Source organism: Oryctolagus cuniculus, chromosome 17 (assembly GCF_964237555.1).
Source record: "Oryctolagus cuniculus chromosome 17, mOryCun1.1, whole genome shotgun sequence".
NCBI lineage: Eukaryota > Metazoa > Chordata > Mammalia > Lagomorpha > Leporidae > Oryctolagus > Oryctolagus cuniculus.
This window is the reverse complement of record NC_091448.1, coordinates 52,325,662-52,350,351: the sequence shown is the minus strand read 5'-3', so window position 1 is coordinate 52,350,351 and position 24,690 is coordinate 52,325,662. Positions and strand designations below refer to the sequence as shown.

The window sequence follows — 24,690 nt, the reverse complement described above, 5'->3', positions numbered from 1 at the left end:
GAACGTAGGTACCTCTTCAAATTCATCAGTCTTGTAGAGATTCGGGACCTCCCCCGAGCTGAGGATGTTGTTAATGTCCTCTAGGAAGGACTCATCAGCAATCTGGGTGTCCACAAAAAGGAAGGACGTGGTCTTGAGCTCCACCCCAGCCTGGCGATACAGGCGCTTGATATCTGGCCAGACGGAAAGAGGGCCGGGGGACACAGGATGGATGTGCTCCCTCCAGCCCAGTGCATACGCAGCACCCGCCTGTGCCCCACACCGGCAAGGCGCGTCCCATGGTCTGGCCTCCCTCTCTCTCCTCTCTTGGCACCAACAGACTCAGGCATCGCGTCTTTCATTCCCAGTCCCAACCCCACTTCTGCTCCAGAAACCCAGCCATACCATCCCGGAACTCCTGCTTCCGATAGTGTTTGGTGACTTCGATCTGGAAGGTGATGTAGTCGCAGATGGACGACGCCAAGCGGGCCAGACTCTGGCGCCCACTGCCCCCGATGCCCACCAAGAGCATGTTGCCCCGAGGCTGTCCAATCACCCGCACGATCCGTGTGACTGGGGTGAAGGTGCAAGGTGGGGGATGAGTTGGATGAGCAAACCCAAGGGAGTCTCTGGGCCTGAGGTGAGCAACTGGGCTCCCTGCCCCCCAAACTGAAGCAGAGGAACCCAGGGGTGTGGGAAGAGGTTGGAGCCTCAGGCCCTGGTAGTGATCCAAACTTGAGCCTCCACTTTGTCCACTAAAACCCATCGACACAAGGGCATCTGGGGCCAGGGAGGCGACTTCTGGGAGTTGATTTGGGATTCCCGGAAGGGATCACTGTGTCCTTAGCAATACCACGTAACTGGGGTGAGGGGAAGAGGGTGGGCGTAGCAGGTGCTCACTGTGTTCGATGGCCTCCCGGAAGAGCACGAGCTGCATGGGCACGACAGCGGGTGACAGGTTGTACTCATTCAGAGCATTCTCTATGGCCGTCTTCAGTACCGTCAGATCTGTCAGGTCCTCGTACACCTTGGGCTCCTTCAGGAAGTCCCCTGGGCCGTGAGATGCGGAGGTCACAGTCTGAACTACATGGTCCTCCCCAGACCTCCCTCCAGGGCCCTAAGCACCAGACCCTGATGCTCTGGCTCTCCTCCTAACCCCTGTCTCTCCTAAGGGTCTCCAGCCTACAGGTGTCACAGCTCCCGGCTCACCAAAGATAGGAGGACGCTTGTTGGGACAGAGATTGTGAAACGTGAGGTCAAAGAAGGAGCCGAGTTTGTCGCTTAGGATGGCCACGAAGGCTTCCATGTCCGTCGCATCCACCAGGCGGTCAGAGAAGACTCTGTTAGGAGGGCGTTGGGGAGAGATCTGGGACCACAAAAGAGGATGGCCCTGGGGAAGGGAGGGCGGGGCCAGGGGTGAGGCTGGGGTTGGGTGCAAGCCTGAGAAAGCCTGCCTCTGGCCGGGACACACAGCAGTCACCTGAAGCATTCATGAATCCAGAGCCGTGTGATGCTGGCCTTGGTATCGTGGAAGTCCTTGTTGGCTCTCAGCATGCCCTGGAAGACCTGAGGAGGGGAGGTGACCATTCGCCGGAGGCAGGAAGCGGATCCAGCAGTTTTGGAGGTGAGGGCAGGGCGTTTTAGAGCTGGGGTGACCCGCCGGTGTGCGGTCTCAGGCTCATTTGGAGAAGAAGCGAATGCCTCCAGGGAGGCCACGCCAGGCAAAAGGGGCGAGGTCAGACGGACTCTCACCTTGGAGATGTCGCGAAGGTTGAACAGGTAATGGATCTTGGCGGGCGTGGGCAGGAAGCGCTGCACCACAGTGTTGTACAGGTCCAGGGTGGCCTCGGTCACCACGTTCCCGATGGGCTTCACCTCCTCCTCAAAGTCCTGGAGCTTCTGATTGATCATGGTGCCAAAGATGCGGGTGATCTGCGACTCCTGGAAACAGGCCCTCACACTCACTCTCCAAGGCTCCCCGTCTTTCAACCAGGGCCAGGAGGAGAGTGAGCGGGTTGAAGAGCTTGACTCATGGGCAAGATTTAAGTGGGCACCAAAAAAAAAAAAAAAAATCAGAAGCCAACAGCAACAATATTTTAATGTAACATTTTAAAATAAAAATTAATGTAAACAACCCATGATGAGCAAATACAAACATTTAAATAAAGACTGGATCAGTGTTACGGATTTTTCCTTTTGCCTCAGGCTCCAATATCACCCTGCATTGTTATGATCTTCTACTCGTTTACAACTTTGGTATTTGTTCATGGGTAATTTTTGGCAATATTGGACTAAATTTTTTTTTTGTTTGTTTATTTATTTGAGAGACAGAGACAAAGTGCTCCTTTGCTGGTTCACTCTCCAAATGCCCACAATGTCCAGGACTGGACCAGGGCTGAAGCTGGGAGCCAGGAACTCAGGCCAGTTCCCCTGGTGGGTAGAAGGGATCCAAATACCTGGGCCATCACTGCTGCTTCCCAGGGTCAGGAGCCAGTGCCAGGTATCAAACCAAGGCACTCCAATGTGGAACACGGACATCTTAACTGCTAAGCTAAACATCCACCTCTAATATTTTTTTTTTTTTGACAGATGGAGTTAGACAGTGAGAGAGAGAGAGACAGAGAGAAAGGTCTTCCTTCTGTTGGTTCACCCCCCAAATGGCTGCTACGGCCAGTGCGTTGCGCTGATCCGAAGCCAAGAGCCAGGTACTTCCTCCTGGTCTCCCATGGGGTGCAGGTGCCCAAGCACTTGGGCCATCCTCCACTGCCTTCCCGGGCCATAGCAGAGAGCTGGACTGGAAGAGGAGCAACCGGGACTAGAACCCGGTGCTCATATGGGATGCTGGCACCGCAGGCAAAGGATTAACCTAGTGAGCCACAGTGTGGGCCCCCCTCTAATGTTTTTAATATCACATTGAAATGGTATTTCTTGAGATTAGCATATAGTGCAGTGGTTGAGCCACCACTTACTTGCAAAGCTGTCATCCCATATCAGAGTGCCAGTTTGAGTCCCTGCTGCTCTACTTCCTATCCAGCTTCCTGCTAATGTGCCTGGAAAGGCAGCAGAAGACGGCCCAAGTACTTGGGCCGCTGCCACCCAGAATGGAGTTCCTGGCTGCTGGCTTTGGTCTCACCCAGTCCTGTCTGTTGTGCCATTTGAAGTGAACCAGCAGATGGAAGCTTGCTCTCTCTGTCTCTGTCTCTGTCTCTGTCTCTCTCTCTCTCTCTCTCTCACACACACACACATACACACACATCAACATTTTGTCTTTCAAATAAATAAATCTTTTATAAAATAAAATATCATTTTTCCTGATGACTGACTTTTCTTGACGGCCCCTTAAATTCTGTACTGGAGTGAGCATCCTGGCGTTGCTTTGGCTCCCAGCTTTGTTGGATCTCCCTTCCTTAGTCTGCTTGGGCCCCACCACGGTCCATCCACTGGGACCACAGGGCTTTACATTCCAAGGCCAGCAAGCCGCCTTTCCCACGTGCAGCTACCCTAGATCAGGATTTGACAAGGGCTCCTACAGACAGTCCCACTGCTGTGGCATTCGGCTCCCAGCATGCAACTCGGCTCAGCATCCCTCCATTCCCTCCTTGACCTGCCCCCTCCTTCTCTGGGAGCCCCTCCCAGCAGCTCCCACGAGACCCTCACCGTGGGGAAGGTCATGTTGATGATGTTGAAGCGACTCTGCAGCCGCGGGGAGATGATGGTCCGCCCCCCGCCAGGGGGGCCCATGGCGGCCATCAGGAACATGTCCTGGAGAAGAAGATGGGGAGAGGAGATGAAGCGCAGAAACGGGAGGCGTCGTCACAGGAGCTGGAGGGCCAGGATTCTGAATGCTCCCCATACAAAGAAAGGAGTGTGTGGGGTGACGGCCACGCCAGCGGCCCTGCCCTAAGGATCACACGCACTGAAATGTCACCCTGCACGATTCCCAGGCGTCCATTTAACTCCATTTTAACTTTTTGGATAAAATATTAAAGAGAAACAGGGAGGTTGCAAAAGGAGTAGGGAGAAAGATAGTGGCTGGAGAGACGCAGGGAGGGACAGGGACAGCGTCAGCAGGGGAAGCATGGAACAGCGGGGCAGAGGCAGCCGAAGAGGAGGGGACAAGAGGATTCCTTTTAAGAATTATTAAAATGGGGCCGGCACTGTGGCATAGTAGGCTAAGCCTCCACCCATGGCGCTGGCATCCCACATGGGCGCCAGTTCAAGTCCTGGCTGCTCCTCTTCTGATCCAGCTCTCTGCTATGGCCGGGGAAAGCAGCAGAGGATGGCCCAAATGCTTCAGCCCCTGTACCCCTGTGGGAGACTTGGAAGAAGCTCCTGGCTTTAGATCGGCCTAGGTCCAGCCATTGCAGCCATTTGGGGAGTGAACCATCGAATGGAAGATATCTCTCTCTCTCTCTCTCTGCCTCTCTGTAATTCTGCCTTTCAAATAAATAAATAAATATCTTTCAAAAATTATTAAAATGATATTTTTTTTTATTTTATTTATTTGAAAGACAGAGTTACAGAGAGAAGTAGAGACAGAGAGAGAGGTCTTCCATCCACTGGTTCACTTCCCAGGTGGCCATAATGGCCGGAGCTGCAATGATCCAAAGCCAGGAACCAGAAGCTTCTTCCAGGTCTCCCACATGGGTGCAGGGGCCCAAGGACTTAGGCCATCTTCTACTGTTTTCCCAGGCCATAGCAGAGAGCTGGATTGGAAGAGGAGCAGCCAGGACTCGAACTGGTGCCCATACGGGATGCCGGCGCTTCAGGCCCAGGCTTTAACCCGCTGCGCCACAGCACTGGCCCTGATACATTTGTCTTTATTTTCTTACCCTAATCCATGGATTCAAATTAGAAAACACAGGTAGCGGAGACCAGCATTGTGCCACAGCAGGTTAAGCTACTGCCCAAGATGCCAGCATCCCTTATGAGCACTGGTTCTAGTCCCAGTTGCTCCCTTCTGATCCAGTTCCTCACTAAGGTGCCCAGGAAGGCAACAGAAGATGGCCCTAGTACTCGGGCCCCTGAACCCAAGGGAAGACCTAGGCGGGGTTCTGGGCGCCTAGCTTATGGCCATTTGTGGAGTGAACTGGTAGATGGAAGATACCTCTCTCTCTCTCTCTCACTCTCTCTCTCTCTCTCTGCCTTTCAAATAAATAAATAAATCTTTTAAAAAAATCAGTAAGTAAAAAACAAATTTGATTGCATCTTCCAGATATTCTCTATTTTCCTTTTTAATCTGTTTATACGTGTATGTGCATTTTTGTGCTCTCAGTAACCTGTGAGTGTGGTATTAGGTGAGTCTGGGATACAGAGTGCCAGACAGATGGGCACCCCATAAATCACACTGGAGTGGCTGCCGCCCAGTGATTAAAGAAAGAGAAACAAACAGGATGCCCAGGAACCCCACCCACCAGAAGAGCCAGGCCTGACACCATGGAGGCAGCCACAGTGGCAACAGGAGGCAGGAAGACCCGGCGTGTGTGGCTGTGGACCCCAGCCTCCCAGGCAGTTCTAGGGGAAGGCTGGGCCCACCTGTGAGCGAGGGCTGAGAGGCCTGGAACAGAAGTGCAGGTTGCAGGAAAGCATCCTTCGGCCACAAAGGTCAGTGAGAATGAAGAGAGTTACTAATGGGAGTTGACAACGTAGGGGCCAGAGTCTGGGTACCAGGGAAGAAGCAGGCCAGTGCTGTGCGGAGAGGTGTTATAGGACTGTAGAACTAGGGTGTGGGGTCCCAGTGGAGGGGGGGCTCTTGGATACTCACCCGGATGTACTTGATGGTCTGCTTTGAGCGGTCATACCAGAAGCCATAGTCAATCCAGAGGCGAATCAGCTCCAGGGGTGGCTGGGAGCCGAATGCGTCCTTAGCTGGCATGTTCAGGTCATCCATAAAGGTGATCATGCTCTTGCCCCCGAACGGCACATAGACCCCCTTAGTTCGCTTCTCCACCCTGCTCTCAATGATGCTCTGCACGTTGTTGGATGTGGTCTGGTGGAAGAGGCACAGAAGGAAGTCTTGGGTCCCCCAGGAGAAACAGGGATTCAGAGAGGAGCATCGGCCAGGCGGTTGAGCCCCAGGGGACAGCAGAAGGGAGGGATGGCCAGGCATGGGGCCCCAACACACCTGTGCAGACATGTTGACGATGAGCACCGACCACTGGCTGGAGGGCAAGGACTGCAGGACGCTTTGGGCTATGGAGGTCTTTCCAGTCCCCACGGGCCCCACCAGCAGGACAGGATTCTGGTTGGCCACCAAGGTGCTCACCAGGTAGTTGTAGCGAACAGTGTCGACAGTGGGCACCATGATCTTGTAGAAAGGGGCGCTTGGGGAGCAAAGGAAGCGGGGATCACCAGCCCATCCACCCCTCCCAGCTCCCGCTTCACCCTTCCCCTCCGTGTTTGTCTTCCATCCAATCACCGACCCGGCCTTCCTGGGGGCTGGGGCTCAGCCACTCTCCTTCAGGACCCTGCCCCGGGTGCTCTGGATCCCGTCTCTTGTACTCGAGACCCCTCTCTCCTCCAGAAGCTCCTTCTTTCCACCACCCACTGCTACTTCTGGGTTCCCTCAGGTTCGCTGTGTCTCCCATTACTGCTGTCCCAAACCCTATCCTCGTCCTGGACCCCATTCTCACTTCGGAGGGTAGCGCCAGCTCTTAGGGAGCTTGTCTTCAAACGACGTCCAGCTCCGCATCTTGGGGTTCACAAAATACTCGTACACTGTGTCCTACAGAGGGCAAGGGTGTCGGGTCACCAGGGCCTTCCTCCAGCTCTCCCCAGGCCAGGAGAGGGGCTCACAGACCATCAGGTGGAAGGAAGAGAGCTGGGTGGGTGGCAGACACTGAGCAACAGGGAAAAATAGGACAAATTGGACAGGTGGGCTCGAGGGCCCTGACCTTGTTGGGAAAGGAGCCCTCGATCTCTCGGAGGAAACTGTCGATCTTCTTGCGGCCGTCTTCATCCACAGAGGCACACACAGACCAGATCATGCTGAACACAAACATCATCTCAACCATGGTGGTGTAGACTTCACCATCCCCTGGGTTCACCTAGATGCAAGGAAAGGTAAAAAAGGGCCTTTGAGAGCTGGAGGGATCTACTGGACAGCAGAGGTCACTGCCACAGCCTAGAGACTTCCTATCCTGGTTTTGACCGGAAAACCACGTGGCTGCTTTTTAAAATTAAAATGTGCTGCTCCACTTCCAACCCAGCCCCCTTGCTAATGCGACTGGGAAAGCAGTGGAAGATGGCCCAAGTACTTGGGTCCCTGCCACCCACATGTGAGACCTGGATTGAATTCCAGGCCCCTCGCTTTGGTCTGGTCCAGCCCTGACCATTGTGGCTATTTGGGGAGTGAATCGGCAGATGGAAGATCTGTCTCTCTCCCTGTCTCTGTAACTCTGCCTTTCAAACAAAATACATAAAATTTTTTAAATAAACAAATAAATGGAACGTGCATGTTGGCATACAACCTCCTGAAAGATTTAGATAAACTGAGAACTTGAAGCTTGGCAGTTTCCCCAAGCTTCCTCTCCGCTCGGTCACAATGATGCAGCTGCCATCTGCCCCCTCACCCTAGGCCTGCCTGCCAAGGGGGCTCAAGGAGACAGGGACAGGGACACTCCTGGTGACTGGTTGGTAACCACAGAAAAATGAGAGAGATGGAAAAATAGGATATAGTGTTCTCTCGAGGACAGTAAAGTGGAGGGACTTCTAAAATGTCTTTAAAACTTCGGAGGGTAGTGCCAGCTCTTAGGGAGCTTTGTCCTTAAGTAAAGATAAGTTTATTTTGGTGTAAAAATACTTTGAAATTCATGTACTTTGTTCATAAAATGAATGAAGATCTCTGGCACAGCCATTAAAGCAATGAAATGAATCAACATGTAACGATATAAAACTCAAAACACATTGTTATTTAACAAGCATCTTGTGGCATATGGTGTGCTATTTTTTTGAAATTTATTTTTCATTTTGTTTGAAAGACAGAAAGATGAAGACAGACAGAGAAAGACAGACACACAGAGATCAGCCATCCACTGGTTCACTCCCCAAATGCCCTCAACAGCCCAGATTGGGCCAGGCTGAAGCCAGGAGCCCTGAACTCAATCCAGGTCTCCCACGTGGGTGGCCGAGATCCAAGTACTTGAGCCCTCACCTGCTGATCCCCCCCAAATGCACCGTAGCAGGAAGCAGGCATTGGAAGCTGAGCTGGAATCAGAACCAGGCACTCTGAGGTAAGGGATGGGAGCATCCCAAGTGGTATCCTAATATGCCAAATGCCTACTGCTCTAGGCATTGGTTTAATCTAAACACCAACAAAAAAATTTTTGGTCTTTACCCCTTAATTCTGAACTGAACAAATTTTTTCCTAAACATTAATTAATTTGAAATTTTCTAAAACCCCTCATCCGAAGAGACCGGGAACTACTTCCAGCTGAAATAGAGTGTGAGGCCTCATGTATACCGAGACCTGGTGTCCCTGTTTCAAAGGGATGGTGAGGGCAGACACCAAGTGTACTGTTCTCAGCTCCCAAAACATGGATGAAAATTACAGTGTGCCCAAGTGGGTACTACATTTAATGTACAATACCCAGTCTGGCCTCCCAACTCAACACACATACACACATACACACACACACACACACAAACACACACACACACCACTGCCTCCAGTGTGTTTTGGAGTGTCTGCTCTACTCAAGCCTTCAAACCATTTCTCAAACGCGCTTGTGCCCTAAGGTTGTCCCCCTGAGCGTATGAGCCCTCCCCAGCCCTGGTCCTGGGCGGGGGGTCCCCTCACCCCATTCTCTGGCGTGGCCAGGGCTGAGTACAGCTTGCAGAGTGAGATGATGCCGCTGTACTCGGGGAGTGGCACCAGCTCATTGCAGTTGTCCTTCTTAAAGGCCAGGATCTTGTTGATGAACTTCTCAAACATGCGCTGCAGGGGCTCCACCTCACCCTGCGGGGGAGTTAAGAAGGAGGCTCTTCACTTACTCATCCGTGGCCCACAGGCCGCCTGGCTACGTTCCCACTCCTCAATCCCCTGTGCACCTTTGGCCTCTTCTCCAGCCACGACTGGACATAGGGCTTCCAGCCCAGGTCGACGTAGTCGGTGTAGACCATCCCGCAGCGAGACACAGTGGCTGGAGAGGCCACCGCCAAGTTCTCCACTTCGAACAGGAGAGACACCTAAGGATGCACTCTGGTCAGAATTTTGCCTTGCTCTCTGCCCCTCCCCATCTATAAAAAATAAAGACTCCAGAAGTCTGACGCCCTGCAATGCTTCCGTCAAGTGGCAAAAAGAATAGAGAGTTGAGGTGTATGAACAGTTTGGTCTTTAAAAGAAATTAGAGTGTATTCAAGATTATGCTTATGAAAAATCACTCTCGCTCGCATTGTCTGAGTGGGTGGAGGGAGTGGGCTCCACAGCCTCTGAATTCATAACCCTGGCTGTTGTCACAAATGAAGGCCGTGCCTCAGATGTCAGTGGCGGTGAGGCTGAGGATGGTCACCCAAGCCAACACGGGGCTTCCTGGGACACAAAGTTCTTTTCTGCACCATCGTTCTCCACACCCAAGGTTGGCAAAGCATTTTTCCCTTCAGTCGCAGCTCTCCCTGGATCTGGGCACCCTCCTCCTCAGCTCTCTGATGGAACTTACTCTTCCTTTAGACTTCTGGGCCTCCTGCCCCAGTCCCCGGCCCACGCCCTCGGTCCTGCTTCTGCAGGGCCCTGGGTACCTGGCTGCACCCCTGTACCTGCTCAGGCATTGCGATGCGCTCGCCGTTGATGAGGGTCAACACTTTGTTGTCGTCCATGACGGAGTTCATGCTCTCGATCCACAAAGTGTCCACAGGCCCATCGAAAAGGATCCACTTCTCATCCGGCTTCTCGTCTTAGCAGGAGATGGACAATCAGGAAGCCAGGAAACTTATCGTCTCGGTGCCACACACACACACACACACACACACACGTTCCATGGGGATGCAGGCTCTGCCCCCCAGGCCCCAAGCATCTCTCTCCCGAATTTGAGCCTCCAACCCCCAGGGTGCCCATCCCCTTAGGAGACTCAAACATCTGCTCTCCCCCATCCCATGACCCTTTGGCTACCTGCACATGCTGTTCTCATGACACTGGACAAGATGCCATCTGTCCATTCATTAGTGTTCAGGTCATATTCCCCGTAGAGTTCTCCAAGGGACAAAGCCTTGGGGTTCAAAGGGAACTCCTAAAAACAACACAGAAGTAATTAAAAATCCCCAGAGCCTCCTTTATCTCCAGTCCCCTCTTGGCACTTGCCCTTCTCTGTCTCATCTCTCCCAGGCCTCTCTGGACCAGGCATGGCCCTCCCTGATACCCAAGCAGCCTTGTCCACCACCCGCCTGACTCCACTGCCCCAACTCCATACTCTAACGATGTTGAAGTTGGGGTCCCCGGCGCGGCACAGAGAGGACAAGGAGGCCTGTAGGATTCGCCATGAGGCAGTCTTGCCACTGCCCGTGCAGCCCACGATCATGGTGGAGTGGCGGGAGTTCTTGGTTTCATACAACTGGAAAACCTTGGTGATGGTGAATGGTGTGCTCTGCAGGCCCATGTCTCGAATCTCCTGCTCGATGGCCTCCTGCAGCTGGGGGGGTGGGGGAGAACAAAGGAATGGAACAAAGAGGATGCGGCCCCCAGAGGACTTCCAAAACCTCCCCAACGCCGGGGAGGACGCTGCACACTGATAAAGGTGCTGCCAGGGCCCTCTGCACTCTGGCCAGTGTTTGCTCACCAGGAAACTGGCCAGCTGCAGAGTTAAGGGGCTGGCTCTGGGGTCAGCCGGGCTGGTTCTGAGCCTCTGTGTCCGTGTCTGCGCCATCTCTGAGATGGAATTTTATAAATCTTTTCTGTTAGTATCCAGCAAATATTTATCAGGTCTCCCCAGTAGGTGCTAAGCACTGTGTTGGGTGCTAGGAACATGGCTAAGAACACGTGACCTTGTCAGTTCACCTATGGATTTTTATTGGTATTGACTGTAAGAGGAATGACATACAGTCTTACAGATCTTACTTGCTGCTAATACCATTTTAATAGCTAAGTTATCTGGGGACGTCGCTGTGGCATAGTAGGTAAAGCCGCCGCCTGCAGTGTCGGCATCCCATATATATGGGTGCTGGTTCGAGTCCTGGATGCTCCACTTCTGATCCAGCTCTCTGCTATGGCCTAGGAAAGCAGCAGAAGATAGCCAAAGTCCTTGGACCCTTGCATCTATGTGGGAGACCTGGAGGAAGCTCCTGGTTCCTGGCTTCAGATCAGCACAGCTCCAGCCATTGCAGACAATTGAAGAGTGAATTAGCAGATGGAGGACTTCTCTCTCTCTCTCCCCCTGCCTCTCCTTCTCTGTGTAACTCTGACTTTCAAATAAATAAATAAATCTTTTAAAAAAATAGTTATCTGGGCCGGCGCCGTGGCTCAATAGGCTAATCCTCCGCCTGCGGCACCGGTACAGCGGGTTCTTGTCCCAGTCAGGGTGCTGGATTCTGTCCTGGTTGCCCCTCTTCCAGGCCAGCTCTCTGCTGTGGCCCAGGAGTGCAGTGGAGGATGGCCCAAGCGCTTGGGCCCTGCACCCCATGGGAGACCAGGAGAAGCACCTGGTTCCTGCCTTCGGATTAGCGCGGTGCGCTGGCCGCAGCACGCTGGCCGCAGCAGCCATTGGAGGGTGAACCAACGGCAAAAAGGAAGACCTCTCTCTCTGTCTCTCTCTCACTGTCCACTCTGCCTGTCAAAAAAAAAAAAAAAAATAGTTATCTGGCCGGCACCACGGCTCACTAGGCTAATCCTCCGCCTGCGGCGCCGGCACCCCAGGTTCCAGTCCCAGTCAGGATGCCAGATTCTGTCCCGGTTGCTCCTCTTCCAGGCCAGCTCTCTGCTGTGGCCCGGGAAGGCAGTGGAGGATGGCCCAGGTGCTTAGGCCCTGCACCCACATGGGAGACCAGGAGGAAGCACCTGGCTCCCAGCTTTGGATCAGCGCTGTGCGCTGGCCGTAGCAGCCATTTGGGGGGTGAACCAACAGAAGGAAGACCTTTCTCTCTGTCTCCCTCTCTCACTGTCTAACTCTGCCTGTCAAAAAAAACATAGTTATCTGGTAACAGTTAAACCATTTCTAGGCAATTACTTATTTATTTAAATTTATTTGAGGCAGACTTAGAGTCTACCTAGTCAATGTTCCTAAATATTCTATATGTGCTTGGAAAACAGTGGTTATTCTTCAATTTCTATAGATACCTATATCAAGATTGTTATTGTATGGTTCAAACTTTTTTCAAATAATTTGCTCATTTATTTTCATTTTATTTGAAAGGCAGAGAGACAGACGGACCTAGAGAACTTTTTTCCACTTGTTTATTCCCCAAACGTCCACAACAGCCAGGGCTGTGCACTCCAAAGCCAAGAGCCATGAACTCCATCTGGGTCTCCCCTGTGGGTGGTGGGGACCCAAGCATCTGGGCCGTCACCTGCTGCTTCCCAATGTGTGCGTTAGCAGGAAGCTGGATTGTGAGCACAGGAGCTGGGCCTTGAACTCCAACGTGGCAGGTGCTCCCAGTGGCAGCTTAACCGCGGTGCCAATCACCCACCCTCACCCCGTCTTCTCTCTTTGGACGCTTGGTAATCTTTTCCGTGTCCTGGTGTTTTGAAATTTCACAGCGATAGGACTTTGTAAGGATTTACGTTGTCGCTTGTGGACACTTTCATGTCGGAAGCACATCCTTCATCTCCGGGTGCTCTTCCTGAACCGCTTCGTTACTGATGCCACTCCTTCCATGTGCGGTTTCTACTTTTTGAAACTCCTGGTATTTGGATACTATCTTTCCTATACCGGCTTTTGAATCTTACCTCTTTCCTCCTTTGCTCTATTCTCTGGACTATCCCCTTTTTAAATAGCATTTCCTAAGTATAGCACCTTAATCTTTCCTGTGAGATTACTACTGATGGATTTACCTATTTTTTTTTTCTTCTCTCTCCTTTATCTGTTTTCTCCCACTTGCTTTTTCCTATTTGTTTTGGCTTCTCCCACAGTAGAGGCTTTTCCTCAGTACCCACAGAGCCACGGACTTCTGTTCACATTAAGGCAAGGGGACCAAAATCCAAAAGGAGTCTCTGAGTGTGTGGGTGGAACCTGTGGGCTTTGAGGGTCTGTAGGTGATTGGCCTGGGCCTCTGCTGAGACATTTCCGTTGTCTGTGTCTTAGTCACTCCTCTCCGGCCAGCCAGATTCCCCAGAGATAAGTCCCCCAGCTGCCTGTCTGGCCGCCACCATTCTGGGAGCCGCAAGATGAAAGCAGACTGAGGTGTCTGTATTCCCTGAGGAGATATCCGCTTAATCCCCACTTGTAATGGGGCTCATCCTGTGACTCCTGCAATGGGGCTCAACCGACTGCACTTGGTGTCGCCAGGTCCAGACGCCTGCGTTTTGCCCCACCATCTCCTTCCTGGGTACGGGAGGAGCAGTCACGCAGGGCCACAGAGGAGAGGCAGAGCCAGAGATCCAGCCTAGCTAACGTCTTTTGCCTCTGTACTTCAGTTACGCCCCCTTCACTCCCTCCCCTACTCCCCACAAACGCTTAGTTGGCCCTGTGAAGGCAGCCTTTCAGTGTCCCCCACTTCTGGCCTGCTCAGGCTTGCTAACTAGGCCACAATCTATCCATTTTCTTCGTGTGCCTAAGACTTGCCTATCCTTCTCCCACTCTCCCAATCATTTTGTGTATGTGTGCCTCATGAATTAGTTTACTTAGTTGTGGCAGATTTTAATCCACTTTAAATTTTTTAAAATTTATTTGAGAAAGAGAGAGCGAGCAAGCGAGCTTCCATCTCCCAGTTCACTCTCCAAATGTCCATAGTGGTTCTTGGCAGGGGGCCAAAGCTGGTGAACACAGCTTTTTAAAAAAGATTTATTTATTTATTTGAGAGGCAGAATTACAGACACAGGGAGAGGGAGAGACAGAGACAGAGGTCTTCCATCCACTGGTTCACTCCCCAAATGGCTGCAACGGCCGGAGCTGCGCCGATCCGAAGCCAGGAGCCAGGAGCCTCCTCCAGGTCTCCCACATGGGTGCAAGGGCCCAAGAACTTGGACCATCCTCCACTGCCCTCCCAGGCCACCATCAGAGAGCTGGGTCTGAAGAGGAGCAGCCAGTTGAGCAGCCGGCCCCAATGTAGCTATTTTTAAAATCTGTGCCTATAGTTTCAGGAGTTAAAGTCTTCATGGATCTGACTCCACTGTGTGTTGTTCTTCTGCCTCCCAGGGTGTGCATTAGCAGGAAGCTGATCAGAACTGGAGGAGATGGGACACGAACCAGACATTCTGATGTGAGATGCGAGTGTCCCAAGAGGGGACTTAACCAGTGGGCAAAAGGTGTCCCCAGAGGCAAAACGCCTGCCCCCGTTTCCTTGAACTTTTATGTGTGAGAATTCTTGGAGGCAAAAGTTGAAGTCTCAGTCCTCCAGAGACTGACCCCCGTCAGTCACGCGGGGTCACTTACAACCTAATTGCTGTTTAAAATTAGAATCTAAGCTTGATATTTGTGTTTTGACACAGTAGAATTATTTATAATCCTGTGAGGGCTGGCTTGCGGTCAGGAAGTCTCTAAGGAGATGTTGCTCCTTTGTTCCATTGTAACAGGTCAGACAAGCACGCATTGCTGGCAGGCCTTTGGGGCAGCGGTTAGCCTGTCGCTAGGGGGGCCCACATCCCATAGCAGGGTGCCTGAGTTTGAGTCCCGGCTCTGATCTTCATTGCAGCTTCCTGCTGATGCACCCTGGGAGGAGGCAGGCGGTGGCTCAAGTACTTGGGTCACTGCCACCCACGTGGGAGACTCAGATCGAGTTCCTGGCTCCTTGTTTCAGCCTGCCCCAGTCCTGGCTGCTGGGGTCATCTGGGGAGTAAGCCACCAGATGGGAGATGTCTCTCTCTGTCTCTCCCCCACCCCTTATAAATAAAATAAATAAACGTGAAGAGCAAGCTTGTTTTCTGTATTTGGCCTTCTGCATGGTGGAATGAGGGTGTTGTCCCTTCTGGGCTGAGAGTTCTGCACGCTGGGTTCTCTGCCACACCTCCAAATTTGGGCAGCTTTCTCTCCTACCCGCAGTGCCTCACGCTCGACAAAAATTCCGAGGGAGAGAGCCAGCTTTGGCACTCACTTCCCTCTCGGGATTTCTGCTTTTACTCCCACATCTCCCGAATTCCTTCTTTCTTGCCAGCTTAGCAAGGCATTCAGAAAAGATGCTATCTTACGTTTCTAGCCAGCATTTTAGTAGTTTCAATGGAAAAGATTTTTCACGGTGCCTCTGTTACCATACTGCTGGAGAAGAAAGTTCTTAAACTTTCTAAAAGCCCCCTTCTCCCCACCCCCTCTACTTCACTGCTCTGAATTGGAAATCTCTCCTCCAGACTCCCTCAGTGAGGAGATAAGTGGAGGCAGGAGAGAAGCAATGGGTAATGTGGAAGTGGAAAGGCCAGTGGGCTCAAGGTTTCAGTAAAGACAGAGAACCGCTGCACGGGAGTGAGCGGGGGTGGGTGAGTGTGGCCAGAGGGTAGGCGGCAGCATTTTATAGGTAAGGAAGCCCACAGAGCTCCACCGTCTTGCGCAGTCATGGCTAGAGGATGGCAGGACAATGGGAGGAAGCCACATTTCCTTGTTCCCAGACACACATTCGGAGATGAGGTCAGGCAGGATACTGAGGAATACATACCTTGCCGTAGTCGATGACAGGCAGCTCGACGCTGGGAAAGAGATCTTGTACGATGGCGTTGAACAGAGGCACGTCGACCGAGGTTAGCTTGGCAATGTTCATATCCCTCATTGACAGCAACAGAACCTGGAGGGGGAAAAGACAGGCCCCAGGCTTGAGCCTCAGGTGCAGGAGCCAAGAACAATGGGATATACCAGAGTTGGTCGTAAGCGGGACAACAGGTAGAACTTGGGTAACACAGGGGGCAAGACAGGAGGGTGGGCATCTCCATCTGGGAGGAAAGCATCCAAAACACCTTGGTGCCGGCGGGTAGGACCAGGGACAGTGGAGGTTAAGGCCCAAGGGCCGTGTTTGTGGTTACCTCCTCATCAGTCAGGTCAGGCTGTAGGCGGCGCTTCTTGCCTGCGTAGCGCAAGAGGGAGGTGAGGGCACGCAGGCCAAAGTCGTAGTGATCCTGTCGGGAGAGCTGTTGCACGGCCAGTGAGTAAAGTGTGTACACCTTCTTGGCCAGGATCTGCGTAACAGAAACAGAGGTGGGAACTGTTCGTTTGTCCCCCAGATCCCTCTGCTTCATCCAAGGGTGGCGATGGATACGAGAAGCTAGGTCCCCAGACCTGCAGCAACTGAGCAGGGGTGCTGTGTGGACAACCCAGCGCCAAGATCTCCCTACTGGTGAAATTATGGACCAGTGGCATCACAGTGGGGCACTTTCCTCCTTTGACTTTTTTCTGCCTCCACATCCTACTGCCAACAGTCCAAGCTCTTTGTAGTGTAATCTGATTGTGAGGCCTTTGCGGGGCGGGGGTGGGGCACTCTGTCCAGGGAATAATTGTGGATAGGAAACAAAACAACGGGATAAAATGCATTATCAGAATACCTTGCAGTTGCCAAAGCCTTCCCCAAAAAGAATGATTTCGGCAATAAGGGTAGAATCGGGCACCACCATGGCAATGGGGCGGAACATGGACTTGAGGTTCTCAGGGAGCTCCGTGCGGCCAGCATAGCCTGGGAAACAACGCCATTCGTTCAGAGTCCACATGGGTCCTCAGGTCCTCGTCTTGACTTCTTTTCCCAAACCCACTTCCCAGTCAGCCCCGCCCCCGCCCCTAGCTCCATGCTCTGACTCCAACACCACTTCCTTCCTCATCTCAGCCCTGGCTCTTCCCTTTCCATTGTGGTCTTCCTTCCCCGTTTCTGGTCCTTTCCGTACTTTCTATGTGGCCCAGTTCCAAACTGAAATCACAGAGCCATCAATTTCCCACTGCTTCCGGTTCTATGTATAACTCACGCCAGTCCTAACAGAAATCACAGCTGTCTCTCCGATTCCTCAGAACCTAAACCCTTGCACATGCCTGTGCTGCAATCCTAGACCTATCCCTCACAGCTGCTCCTAGGGACGTCAATGACAGATCTTAGGCCCCACACTGGGGGGAGATGCTCCCATTCCCCAAAAAGGGGGAGGGGCAGGTAGACCAGAATTCTGGGTACCTTAAAAATAGGGCTACGTATGTACACCCAGGTGGTCACTAACCCCCTTGGAGAGAACAGTAAGAGCCTCCCCTTCTCCCAGAAACTGCTTAGCCTTCCCTCACCCTTTGCTACCTCCCACCAGATTGCTCTTGGAGGGAGCAGGGGAGGATATGTGGCCATTTGCCCCGATACTCAGTTCTGCCCGGGGGAGCCCCATCTCCTCCCTACCACCTACCGGGATTCATGGTAATGAAGATCCCACAGGACCACACCAGATTGATTTCAAAGCCCTCAAAATGGAAGCGAGTGAGGCCAGCAGTCAAGGCGGACAGGATGGACAGGATCTGCTGGGCCACCACTGACAGCACCTCGATGTTGATGCGATTGAACTCATCGAAGCAGCCCCAGGCGCCAGTCTGTGGGAGGGAGCAGAGTGACTGGGAGCAAGAGAAGCGCCCCAAGATACTGGAGAGCATGAGTAATACACTCTTCCTTAAAATCTGTTAGCACTGAGGGCCAGCACTGTGGCACAGCAGGGGAAGCCGCCACCTACAACACTGGCATTCCACCTTGGAGCGCGGGTTCGAGTCCCAGCTGCCCGGCTTCCCATCCAGCTCTCTGCTAGTGTGCCAGGGAAGGCAGCAAAAGACGGACCAACTACTAGGGCCCCTGCCACCCACATGGGAGACCTGGATGGAGTTTCAGATTCCTGGCTTCAGCCTAGTCCAGCCCTGGCCACTGTGGCCATCTGGGGAGTGAATCAGCAGATGGTAGCTCTCCCTTTCTCTCTGTTACTCTGCTTTTCAAATAAATAAAATAAATCTTTAAAAAAACATGTTTTGATATGCAAGGTGGCCTCTAGGGCAGTGGGGAGAAGGGCACCAGAGTGGCACTACGGTGGCTCTGTCCAGAGCTTCCCACCAGTGGGGGACAACTCTAGAAAAGGGATGGGCTGGAGAACATGTGTGCGGGGGAAGCACTGCGTGCCGGGCAGTTTGCGTCCAGGACCTTCCTTGAGCCTTACGCAACCATCTGATTTGGCAAATGAGCGACCTGAAGCTCAGGAGGGTGAAGAGACTTCCCTGAATGCAAGAACCACCTGAGGCGATGCGACGTTGTAAGCTCCAAAGCACCACCCAATATCTGGGAATTTGATATTTAAGGGGTCTCTGGGACAGGGAGGCAGGACACTCACTTGGGCCAGGCCTGAGTACATTCGGCCCATGGACTTGTAGTCCAGACCCTCAGAGCAGTTGACCACAATGACGTATATGCCAAGGGCCTTGCCCAGGTCCTTGACGGTCTCAGTCTTTCCTGTGCCAGCTGGACCTTTAGGGGAGCCTCCTCGATGCAGGTGCAACGCCGTGGTCAGTGTCATGTAACACCTGAGAATAGAGGACAGGACCCGAGTCAGCCTCCCATAGCCTCCTCTCAGCCCCTGCTGCTCCTACCCCAACCACCTCTCTCATCCCCCGTGGTGGACCTGTCTGTCAGGGGAGTGATGACCAGCCGCCCGGAGTTGCCCAAGTACTCGTAGCCATACTGGAATTGTGTATTGGTCTGACGGATCATACAGTCATCGAGATCCTGGGGAGACAGGGCAGAAGGAGAAAGGGGTGGGCTTGGAGGAACAGAGAGGGCTGGGAAAATGGCTGAGAGAAGGGATCAGGAAGGAAAGGGAGGGTGCAGGTGGAAGATCAGGAGTTTGGTTTGAGAGCTAAATGGAAGGAAGCGTTTATAGCCAAGATGGATGACACCACTGCCTGGTGGCGTGTTTTTCGAGTCCCCATCAAGTGACACACAGAGTGAGCCCTGGCTGGAACAATGCCTTGTCACTCTTTTTTTTAATTTTTTTTTAATTTTTTTTTTTTTTTTTTTTTTTTTTTTGGACAGGCAGAGTGGATAGTGGAGAGAGAGAGAGACAGAGAGAAAGGTCTTCCTTTTGCCATTGGTTCACCCTCCAATGGCCGCCACGGCTGGCGCACTGCGGCCGGCACACCGCGCTGATCCGAAGGCAGGAGCCAGGTGCTTCTCCTGGTCTCCCATGGGGTGCAGGGCCCAAGCACTTGGGCCATCCTCCACTGCACTCCCTGGCCACAGCAGAGAGCTGGCCTGGAAGAGGGGCAACCGGGACTTAATCCGGCGCCCCGACTGGGACTAGAACCTGGTGTGCCGACGCCGCTAGGTGGAGGATTAGCCTATTGAGCCGCGGCACTGGCCACCTTGTCACTCTTGATTGAGGAACTGCGACAGAGTCAGGAAGCCGGCTGGGATGCTGTGATAGACTACGGGTCAGGCAGGATATCACTGTAGTTAGAGAGCATCAGGATTCAGTGTGGGGGGAACAGAGTGGGGAATGAGCCGTCCAGCACCTTCTCCCAGTAGAACCGAAGCTGGCTAAGCCAGTCGAAGGAGTTGACGTCCATGAGGCCACTCTTGTAGAGCTTCTCCAAGACGTCCCGGGCGTGGATCTCTATCGTCACCAGAGCCACGATTTTAAGCCGCATGATCTTGGTCAAGTTCCCCCTGATGGCTTCTGAGTACTTATTCAGTATTGACACCTGTGGAAAAGAGGCCGTCGAGGAGAGCAGATGGAGCAGCGCCACCAAAACCTGACCACAGCAATCCCCAGTCACTGCTGATCATACCCATTGCAACTCCCGACACCCAGCATCGGTACAGGAAAACATGACTCTGCTGCGCCCCAGACTTTCTTCTCTGGCTTCCATCGCAAAGCTCCTCAACCTGACCCTTTGCCATCAGCTTCCCTCTAGTTCTGTCCCTAACAAATCACCCCTCCTCCGCGTTCTAACTCCAGGCTGATCCCACGTCTGCTGAGCTCCCCACCTGCTTCTTCTTCATGACCTTGAGGATTTTCTTGTCTCCCCGCTCCTTGGCTGTCATCAGGCACTTGGTGACATCAGCCGTCCACTGGATCTGGCTGGCGGTGATCACCACCTGGGCAGGTGCAGAAGCTGTATGCCAAAGCCCTGCCCTGGACTCCCGCACAGCCCAGATCCCAAGCGCAGCTTCCCCAGGATTAGATGCTATGGAGGCATCTCTCGCTACACCTAATCTGTTGTAAGGGATGGGGCATGAGGCTCAGGTCAGGAGCTCAGGGTATGGCAAGCGGAGTACCAAAGCCACAGTCCAGAAAGAGAGCGAGAAATCTTCACTTTGTAAAGATCGAGACCCTGTCTTTCTGTTCACTGCTCCCTCTTGGTGCCATCTTTCTTGCTGCCCCCCCCAGCCTACCTGGCCAGCCCACTCCTTCACCCATTTGTCTCTCTTGTTGAGGAACTTCTTGAGAGCCAGGCGGCAGTTCCGGAGAAGGTCCCGCAGGGTCACCCTCATGGTCCGTTCCACGTCGCCAAGCCAGGACTAGGGGGAGGTGAAAGAACAGGTTGGCGCAGCCTCGGGGGTCAGAGTCTAGGTCTTCCAAAGGAAAGGTACTCAGGAAACAGGACTCCAGGGCTTTGGCTTCAAGAAAAAGGCAAGAGCTGGACAAAGGTGGTGCAGGCCCCTGCGAGTAGTGGGAGACTAGCAGGCAAATTGTCTGGTTTCCCAAAGGAAATGGGTACAAGGCAGAGGTTATAGCTGTCAGGAATGGCAGGTGGGAGGGGAATAAAAGCAACTAATCTTCCTCCCCAGAGATGTTCCCTCTTCACAAAGCCAAGTGAACTTTCTAAGAGGAGGAAGAACCAGCTTGGTTCTTAGACCCTCACCACTCACCTCCACAGGCCCTTCTAAAAGTACGAGGTGGAGGAAGTCCACGTACTCGCCGTCGCCTGAGTACATCCCTATGGCTTCCCACTTGCTGCTGGGTCCCCCAGCCTGCAGAAGAGAGAAGCTATGAATGGCTTTGCCCGCCTCCTCTTGCTAACTGCTTAGAAGTATTTGGGCCTTGAGAGGGTAATCTCTGCTCCTTTCCCCTCCTCGCGATATTACCAGTCCTCGAGAAGTTCTAGAATCTGGAGCCACTCATCAGCACCACCCTCCTGTTGGGAGGGCATGCCCCCCCCCCCCCCAGCCACCACTGTGAACCTTCTGGATCTTCAGCAGTTTGATGTTGTCAAAGCATTTTTTGAGGTGTGGCTGCACAGCCTCCGGGTTGCGGGACTGGCCCAGAATCTCCAGCAGGTCATCGTTAGACAAGAAGTAGAAGCGGGGGAAAATGTGGCGCTTGGTCTCCAAATACATATCCAGAGACTTCTGGATGTCTTCCAGGATTGTGTTCATTTCTGTCAATTTGTCCAGGAGGCCTACAAAGAAGGGCAATGAATGACATCTGATGGCTTTTTTTTTTTTTTTTTTACAGGCAGAGTTAGACAGTGAGAGAGAGAGAGAGAGAAAAAGGTCTTCCTTTCCATTGGTTCACCACCACCACCACCACCCCAGTGGCCGCTACAGCTGGCGTGCTGCGCCAATCCGAAGCCAGGAGCCAGGTGCTTCCTCCTGGTCTCCCATACGGGTGCAGGGCCCAAGCACTTGGGCCATCCTCCACTGCCTTCCCGGGCCTCAGCAGAGAGCTGGACTGGAAGAGGAGCAACTGGGACAGAATCTGGTGCCCCGACCAGAGCTAGAACCCGGTGTGCCGGCGCCGCAGGCGGAGGATTAGCCTAGTGAGCCGCGGCACCAGCCTGATGGCCTTTTGACCACTTCCCTGTAGATCTGGAGTCCCCAGATGTATCCACTTTACCAACTCTTGAGTGTTGGGGTACAGATTGTCACAAGGAGTTGGGAGGGAGCAGAGAAGTATCTCCAACCCTTCTATCACACTTGCCCCACTCTCTTCACTAATTCATCTATAAGTACCCATTATACATACTATAGTTGAACACTGCACATGTTATAGTTTATAGGTTAATTATACATCATATATGATTTTGTTCATATAACCCCATCTCCCATTGGCCTTTGGAAGTATCAGTCTCATGCCATCTAAGAATGTAGGGCTTCACAGGTCAGCCCAACAGCTTCTGAAAATTAGACTTTAATCTGCATTTATACAATCTAACAAGTTAAGTCAGTAGATTTAAATACATATCACATGCACATGGCAGAGGTCTGCAATGACGGGGTCACCAGTGTCCTGCATGACACAGCAAGAAGAGCATGAGCCTGGGCGGGGAAGGCAGCATCCAAATGACAAGGATTTTGCTCACTAGTATGTCAATCAACCTCACTGACTTTGTTGGCTGTAAAATGGCAACCTGACTCACCTCACCTCAAAGAGCAATATGAGACATTAAATAAAATGTATTGGGACCAGCATTGTGGTGCAGCAGGTTAAGCCACTGTTGGTGATGCCATCAACCCATAAGAACACCGGTTTGAATCCCAGCTGCTCTGTTTCATATCCCGCTCCCCACTGATGCTCCTGGAGGAAGGCAGTGGAAGATGGTCCAAGTGCTTGGGCCCCCGACACCCACATGAGAGACCTAGATAGAGTTCCAGGCTCCTGTCTTCAGACTGGCCCATCCCTGACCATGGCAGCCATTTGGGGAGTGAACCAGCAGATGGACGATTTCCCTCTCTCTAACTGCCTTTCAAATAAATAAATCTTTTTTTTTTTTATTTTTTTTTTTTATTTTTGACAGGCAGAGTGGACAGTGAGAGAGAGAGACAGAGAGAGAAAGGTCTTCCTTTGCCGTTGGTTCACCCTCCAATGGCCGCCGCGGCCGGCACGCTGCGGCCAGCGCACCGCGCTGATCCGATGGCAGGAGCCAGGATCCAGGTGCTTTTCCTGGTCTCCCATGGGGTGCAGGGCCCAAGCACTTGGGCCATCCTCCACTGCACTCCCTGGCCATAGCAGAGAGCTGGCCTGGAAGAGGGGCAACCGGGACAGAATCCGGCGCCCCAACCGGGACTAGAACCCGGTGTGCCGGCGCCGCAAGGTGGAGGATTAGCCTATTGAGCCACGGCGCCGGCCAAATCTTTTTTTTTTTTTAATTTTTGACAGGCAGAGTGGACAGTGAGAGAGAGAGTGACAGAAAGAAAGGTCTTCCTTTACCGTTGGTTCACCCTCCAATGGCCGCCGCAGACGGCACATCACGCTGATCCGAAGGCAGGAGCCAGGTGCTTCTCCTGGTCTCCCATGCGTGTGCAGGGCCCAAGCACTTGGGCCATCCTCCACTGCACTCCCTGGCCACAGCAGAGAGCTGGCCTGGAAGAGGGGCAACCGGGACAGAATCCGGTGCCCTGACCGGGACTAGAACCCGGTGTGCCAGCGCCGCTAGGCGGAGGATTAGCCTAGTGAGCCGCGGCACCGGCCTCAAATAAATAAATCTTCAAAAAAATGAAATGCATTCATATTTGTAACATTCTTAGTAATCTTAGTTTCCTCCAGCCAACATCCCAATGCCTTAGTTCTTGATTAGAGGAGAGAGAGAGAGAGAGAGAGATCTTCTATCTGCTGGTTCACGCCTCAAATGACTGCAAGAGTTGGGACTAAGCCAGGCCCAAGGCAGGAGCTCAGAACTTCTTCCAGGTCTCCCATGTGGGTGCAGGGGTCCCAAATACTTGGGCCATCTTCCACTGCTCTTCCCAGGCGATTAGCAGGGAGCTGGATGAGAAATGGAGCAGCTAGGACTCCAGCTGGCACCTACATGGATGCTGAAATCACAGGAGGCTTCATCTGCTATGCCACAATGCCAGCCCCTCAGTTTCTAGCTTCCTGAAGAGAATACGGATGCTCACGAGTGTGAAGTCTGAGGTGACCCTCAGGCCTTCCACACAAAGTCTTTGGCTGCTGGAGCCTTTGAGTGACTACTTGAGTGACCCCTAGGTACCTCAGGGAATCTCAGTAACTGTGGACAAGATGGATTTGTTTTGTCCATTCAACAAAGGGGTAATGGTTTTTATAATTTTGCTTCAAGTTGTTCTAAAATATAATTTTTTTTTTGACAGGCAGAGTGGATAGTGAGAGAGAGAGACAGAGAGAAAGGTCTTCCTTTTGCCGTTGGTTCACCCTTCAATGGCCGCCACGGCTGGCGCGCTGCGGCCGGCACACCGCGCTGATCCGATGGCAGGAGCCAGGTACTTATCCTGGTCTCCCATGGGGTGCAGGGCCCAAGCACTTGGGCCATCCTCCACTGCACTCCCTGGCCACAACAGAGAGCTGGCCTGGAAGAGGGGCAACTGGGACAGAATCCGGCGCCCTGACCGGGACTAGAACCCGGTGTGCCGGTGCCGCAAGGTGGAGGATTAGCCTAGTGAGCCACGGTGCCGGCTAAAATATCATTTTTGCCAGTTATTTTCAATATTATCACTTGTTGACACCCAGCTTTGCATATCATACAGTTACACGCTGTCAGAGCAATGATTTTAAGTTTTATGTGTATATTCCAGGCTTTGGGGAAAATGAAGAATTGTTAGATCAGCCCTAGGTAAAACAAAGAAGCTCTCAGTCTCTTGTCCTCAGAATTCCCATGCTAGGTACCCATCAGCAAAAGCACAGGTCCCTGACTCTACCCTAGCTAGCCAGGCCTCACTGTGAGTCCACCTCTCTACTCA

The 24,690-nt window shown here is 52.7% G+C and overlaps 1 protein-coding gene across 4 annotated transcripts in view; it reads right to left on the bottom strand.

The window, feature by feature from the left end:
- DNAH2 (dynein axonemal heavy chain 2) overlaps window positions 1-24,690 on the bottom strand; it is a 119,860-nt gene that overhangs the window by 31,841 nt on the left and 63,329 nt on the right. For all 4 annotated transcript variants that reach the window (XM_051825206.2, XM_051825208.2, XM_008270771.4 and 1 more), the window contains 27 exons: window positions 21,220-21,437; window positions 20,908-21,009; window positions 20,431-20,556; window positions 20,023-20,133; window positions 19,548-19,736; window positions 18,659-18,762; window positions 18,371-18,560; window positions 17,411-17,591; window positions 16,583-16,710; window positions 16,067-16,219; window positions 15,706-15,831; window positions 10,383-10,601; window positions 10,085-10,202; window positions 9,733-9,869; window positions 9,028-9,165; window positions 8,777-8,935; window positions 6,873-7,025; window positions 6,612-6,703; window positions 6,104-6,302; window positions 5,744-5,968; window positions 3,637-3,741; window positions 1,732-1,920; window positions 1,460-1,545; window positions 1,189-1,319; window positions 880-1,029; window positions 385-552; window positions 13-173 (listed from right to left, as the gene is read on the bottom strand). In XM_051825206.2, coding sequence (XP_051681166.2) covers window positions 13-173; window positions 385-552; window positions 880-1,029; window positions 1,189-1,319; window positions 1,460-1,545; window positions 1,732-1,920; window positions 3,637-3,741; window positions 5,744-5,968; window positions 6,104-6,302; window positions 6,612-6,703; window positions 6,873-7,025; window positions 8,777-8,935; window positions 9,028-9,165; window positions 9,733-9,869; window positions 10,085-10,202; window positions 10,383-10,601; window positions 15,706-15,831; window positions 16,067-16,219; window positions 16,583-16,710; window positions 17,411-17,591; window positions 18,371-18,560; window positions 18,659-18,762; window positions 19,548-19,736; window positions 20,023-20,133; window positions 20,431-20,556; window positions 20,908-21,009; window positions 21,220-21,437 — 4,058 coding nt within the window. The remainder of the gene's footprint in view (window positions 1-12; window positions 174-384; window positions 553-879; window positions 1,030-1,188; window positions 1,320-1,459; window positions 1,546-1,731; window positions 1,921-3,636; window positions 3,742-5,743; window positions 5,969-6,103; window positions 6,303-6,611; window positions 6,704-6,872; window positions 7,026-8,776; window positions 8,936-9,027; window positions 9,166-9,732; window positions 9,870-10,084; window positions 10,203-10,382; window positions 10,602-15,705; window positions 15,832-16,066; window positions 16,220-16,582; window positions 16,711-17,410; window positions 17,592-18,370; window positions 18,561-18,658; window positions 18,763-19,547; window positions 19,737-20,022; window positions 20,134-20,430; window positions 20,557-20,907; window positions 21,010-21,219; window positions 21,438-24,690) is intronic.